The 5,779-nt window shown below is 36.4% G+C and overlaps 1 protein-coding gene across 1 annotated transcript in view; it reads left to right on the forward strand.

The window, feature by feature from the left end:
* The window catches only part of LOC104621067 (dmX-like protein 1), a gene marked incomplete at both ends in the record, with an annotated part of 21,054 nt that extends 15,447 nt beyond the window's left edge, over positions 1-5,607 (forward strand). Inside the window, 3 exons of the mRNA XM_010287454.1 lie at positions 284-473; positions 2,139-2,307; positions 5,395-5,607. Of these exons, the coding sequence (XP_010285756.1) occupies positions 284-473; positions 2,139-2,307; positions 5,395-5,607 (572 nt within the window). The remainder of the gene's footprint in view (positions 1-283; positions 474-2,138; positions 2,308-5,394) is intronic.
* Positions 5,608-5,779: the final 172 nt, after the last annotated feature.

Genomic DNA, 5,779 nt, shown 5'->3' on the forward strand with positions numbered 1-5,779 from the left:
TATGACTAATCTTGTAAACTGAAATCCATGATTTGGTGTTCCACAGTTGTATAACGAAGTTTGAGGTAATTTATACTCAGATACTTGAATAGATACGAAAGCTTTTCATACATCATTTGTTTTCCTAAGAATGTATTGCTGAGTTTTTCTTTCCTTAGTACCTTTAAGTTACTTGGTGCAATTCTGAAAACTGGTAATGGAAAACTGTTTGGTACTGTTGCTTTCTTTTGACGCTTTGTGATAGTAAGCAGCTTCTTCACACCTTAAATTTTCTTTCCATTAGTGGTGCTGTCTGCAATGTACTCCTGACTTCCTGTAAGGATAATGTTTGTCGTCTCTGGGCAGAGACTTTGTTACCCAATGACAGTCTGTTGTATGGTGGAGGATATGACAATTGGAGTGAAGCGGTGAACTTCACAAATAACTTCAAGAGAAATACTTCAAGTAAGGAAAAAGTGCAAAATGCTTTAGAGGTAAGAATTGAAATTGAACATGAGAATAACCGCATGTGCACAAATGTAATTTTAGACAGGGTTATAATTAGTGACTTGAACATGTATCGTAAGCTGAAATCCTTTAATACCATAGAGGTGCATAAAATGTTATGAAAGAGTGAATTTACTTGAAATCTGCCTTAGGAAGGCTAAGCTGACAGCTTTCCTACTGAGCTTTCTCATTAGAAGACACACTGTTCTTACGTCACTACTACCTATTTTGTTTTGGTGACTGAAGCAAAGTGCTCTGCAGTATCTAGTTCAGTGGGCTAGGAACAGTGTGGAGCATGTACTGTATGTAGCTTATGTGAAACCCACTAATGATGCTGCCTTAAAATGCATGGTAGGGGCTCACTTGTTACCTCTGAAGTTCTGGAATGTTCTCTGGCTTCTGCAAGTGGGAAAAACAGTGATAATACGGAGGGAAGAAAGATAGCCTCTGTTGCCTTTCTGCTGTAGTCCTCAAGTAGAGCAGACTGCTCGTAAACTGTATCTCTAAGGCAAATGATCCTTACTGGATAGCGTTTTCTAACCAGTGGGAAGCAGGGAGAGGGTGAAGCATTAGTGGTCTCCTACAAAGCTGTGTAAGGAGTATGTGGGCACTGTGGTTTTATCATAGTGCATTTAGCATGCTCATGGTGCTTGTTTAGCATACAAGATAGATGTATAATAGATGAAAAATATGACAGGATGAAAGGCACAACACAGCAAAGAAAAAATATCCAAAACAGGGAGGGGAGAGCAAGTTGGGGGCAGTTCCGTGTTCATGTTGAAAATAAGAGGCAACCTGATCTAGCTGAAGATGTCACTGCTCGTTGCAGGGGGGTTGGATGAGATGACCTTAAAAGGTCCCTTCCAACACAAAGATTCTATCATTCTATATGATTCTATGATTAGAGATCAGAAATAACAATTACATAAAAATCGAGAGAAAACTATTTTACTTGAGCATGCTATGTTAAGATGCAAAGGAGAGCAAGTGAAAAGGAATGGCGGGAAGGTAGTACCATCCTTAATACAAATCCTGTATCTTCTTGTGCATTTTGGTGCCTGTTTAGATATCTGCAGCACATTGGACTTGAACTGTGCAGTATGTGAGTGAGACTTTTTAATACTGGCATAGTCAATCTTAAAAATTGAGTTTCTTTTTTTTTTCCCTTGGAAGCATATATTTGCATAAAGAGGGGAAGACCTTAAAACTCATTGGGCCCTTCTGATAGGAGTGGAAGTACTTATCTAACTAGATCCAAAGTATTGATCCAGTTTTTCAGTCTCTGAAATGAAATTATTCAGATCTGCTGCTTTGTGCGGTATCTTGACTAAGCATAGTATACAGTTATGAAACACTAGTATTTTCTGTTTAAGTATAAAAACTGTATAAGTATTGTCTGCACACGGAAATATGAAGCAGTTACTATGTCAAAGTACTGTATGGGCCTTCATAAATGAATTTGAAGGCATTAGTATCTCTCTACTGCAGACACAACCTGAAGAGTGTAATTTTTGCAAGAAACTCCACTGATGCTTTAAAAGTAGCTTTTAAACTGAAAAATTTCATTCAGTAGTATCTAGAAAACCACTTACAGACGAAATCTGCTTTTTCTTTTTGAAAGGAATTAAAATGACACCTTATTCTTCATGCAGTTAAACCTGAGGCACTTTCGACGAGGAAGGAGGAGGTCTGGTGCTGTTGTAGCACATACCGGATATGCTCCACATCAGCAAGATCCCCACGAAGTTCACAGGAACATCCCTCCTCATGCAAATGCACTTTGTCACTTCCATATTGCTGCCAGTATCAATCCAGCCACAGGTAAGAAGTGTGGTAAATCCTTCCTACAGGGTGAGCTACAATTTCGGTTAGATCAGTGTTGTCTGTGTAGGCTTAACTCTCAGATGTATTTGTACAGTATTTATATGATCATACAAAATTACTAGCATATTGGTCTCATTTAATGCACGAAAGAACCTTATTCTACAGTAATTAAATGATCTGAATAAATTTCCTCTACAGTAATCCTGTCTTTTATTTTTGGTCATCTTTTAACTGAGGTTCACAGTGGTCTGAGGTGCAGAAGGCTAAGTATTTTTAACTGAAGTTACAAATTTACTGCAAATTGTGTACGGTATGTGTACTGATAAATCAAACATTTCCAAGCTTCTTCAGAGACTTACTGTCAGGTACTCATTTGAAGTAACTACATATCCCTGTACTTCTGTTCTGTCTTTGAATGAAGCAAAACGTGCCTTTATCTTGTGTTCCATAAACTTCAATATTCTATTGCACTCAAGGAATATGTTGCTAGGCATCACAGAGAATTCCCTACAGCTGCTAATGTTTCTGTCTTCATAATTGTTTGTGTATGCTGAAAATGAAGTGCATATCTGCTCATTGAAAAACTGAATAGAAATGCAATATTGAATGGCCTATCATTAAGATTTCACTGCTGTGATGTGATTTCCTGTGTCTAGACTTAATGAACAAACGTATTATGTAATCCTGTTCTTAAACTAGTTAAGCTCTGTCTTATAAATAGCACTTTTAAATTATTTTTTTGTTCCTACTGACCCTTGTTTGAAAGGCCAAATTTGACCTAAAGGCATTCATGATTATTTCATATCTGTAGCTGTATAGTATGATTGTAAAGAACTATTGGTTTCCATTACCGTTGCTGCGCTAAGCAAGCTGTAAACATTTACTCTTGGAAGATTAGAGTTAGTCTTCACCTTCTTTAGTATTAGTTCATGTTTCTTTTAACAGATATAACTAGAATCACATCCCAGCCTACAAGAAGGAAACTTCTTGCAGTTTTGTGCTGCACCATTGATGCCATTCTATTCTCCAGGAAATGTCTCCAGTCATTACATATGTTACTACCCAATGTCATAAAGGAAAACTCCAAAACTGCTTGGAGATTTTTAGCTCTCCTCTCTGTATTTCTGCATCTTCAGATCGCATAAGGAGCTAGCTAACCTTTTCATGTGGCTAGCACATAATCTTTCACTATCTTTTTTAATACGTACTCTTAATGCACTTCTTTCCTTGTTTGCTTATACATAATAACCATTAACTTTGCTTTTGATAGATATTGCAATATAAATGTACCCAACAGCAAACTCACAGAATGGAATGAAAGTAATTTTGGAAAAGAATAGTAAAAAGTTTCCTTAAGTTTCTAACACTTGGCTTTGGCCTTTTCAATCTTGTATTCCGTTTTATGTCATCTGTGTTAATATTATATATCTTGATACTGTGTTTTGGATCACTTGGTCTTTAACTCAGTAGCTTGGAGGACAGCAGGTTGTTCTTCAATGCAGAACCTCTGTTTGAAGTAACCTTCACATCTTAAATCTCAATATGAAGAAATGTCTGTTGTCCCTCACAGTCAAGTCCTTAAATACCTCAGTCTAACCAGATTCTCTAACTAATCTTTTTATGTTGTCCTTTAGAAATTAACTTTAATCTGAAAACCTACTTGTCTTTTCTTTGACTTAATTTAAACCAAATTGGTTTATGATCTCTCACCTGAAAATTTGCCCTTACTACAACATTCAGAGTACTTGGTAAAAACTGAGGTCGAAGCAGCTTTATCTCTCATTCATTTCACTTTTTGAAGAATAGTAATGCTGTCAATATATAAGAATAAATGTCCTTTTAGTTTTTATTGCATTTCTGTTCTCTTGTTAATTTTGAAACTCATTTTCTTATAGCAACAGAATCCTTGAGACCTTCTTTTATACTAGAGTATTACTTGAACTGGTATTCAGCCTGGGTAGAGTTCAGTGAAACGAATAAGCAGTGGTTGTTAGTACAAAATTCTTAGTCAAATCCAGAAAAAATTCTTGAATCCAGAGACCTTAGAAGTTTTCTGGAAGACACAAATAGGATTTATGAGGCAAATAAAAATTCACTAAGGATTTTGTCCAGAGCTGAGCATCAGTTACAGGTTGGTAGTTTTGAGGTAGGAGAATGAAAATGCATCCCCTTTCCACGACAAAATTGCTGGTAGTCCTCATGGTCCTTTTCTTCTATCTGTGTGCTCTCAGTTATCATTTTTTTAGGCTAGACTGGAGGGTAATTCAAAGCCATCACTGGCTATGAAAAAAATCGCACAAATGGACTAAAAAGTATTTTGTCTCCCAGGGCATGGAATTTAAATAATGCTACATAAATAGGAAAAAGAAGAGGAGAAAGTATATATGGAGACTTCTAGGTGGAAATTAATGCAGGTTGAGCTTTTAGTAATGTTGTTGTATGGCTCATTTGAAGAAGTTGCAGTAAATCACCTAGATGCTCTTTTAGCCACACATAATTTAGATGCTGTTACTCTGCAGCAGCCTGGTATTTGCTTCTGTCACTTTGTGATTACTGCTTTATTTTTCACAGCTGCGTGGGACACCAAGTAGCATTATAGGGCAATGCAAAATAATAACGGAATCTATAGGAATCAGAAATCCTGGCTTTATGTGATGGTGTTACAGTGGACATAATCTGGTCACTGTCCTGGTTTTTGCTACTGTAAGCCCTGTCGTATATATGTCGTATGACTAAATGTTGGGAAGTTACACTTAAATTGCTTGGTTTCTACTGAGCTGTAGTATCAAAGGATGAGGTAAATTAACCTGTACAGACAGTGTTACTGTCATGAAGATGTAACAGCACAGGGCCATACTGTAAACCTAATATAAGCGTACCAAAGCTGTGGAACATCGCTTGTAGTAGACAAGTCAGGCAATTTAATACTTGAAAGTAGATGATGTTGATGAAAGGAATGACAAGTAGCAATACACTTAGTGTATTTTTTTCATGGTAGGGTTTCTGCTTAAAAAATTTTTTTCTAAAATTATTTTTTGACCGAAGTACTAGGTTTTCAAAAATTTCAATGTCTTTTTCTGGTAGATATTCCTTTACTCCCTTCTATCACATCTCTGAGTCTTGGTGAAAATGAAGAAAAAAGTGGACCTTTTGTTGTGCACTGGCTAAACAATAAAGAACTTCATTTTACCTTATCCATGGAAGTATTTTTGCAACAACTTAAAAAAAGTTTTGAACATCATTCTCCTGAGAATACCATGGAGGAATCTAATGAAATGGATGGCAGATCAGAAGAAGGTAAAAGTCTTATCATAGACAAATGGCTTTCATGTTATAAAAAAAGTAATTTGTAATGTTCTTTCACGTGAAATAAGAAGTAGGCAACTTTACATGTACGGATAGAACCATACAGTCATAGAATAGCTTTTGTTGGAGGGCACCTTTAAAGGTCATCTAGTCCGACCCCCCT

Source organism: Phaethon lepturus, unplaced genomic scaffold (assembly GCF_000687285.1).
Source record: "Phaethon lepturus isolate BGI_N335 unplaced genomic scaffold, ASM68728v1 scaffold38295, whole genome shotgun sequence".
NCBI lineage: Eukaryota > Metazoa > Chordata > Aves > Phaethontiformes > Phaethontidae > Phaethon > Phaethon lepturus.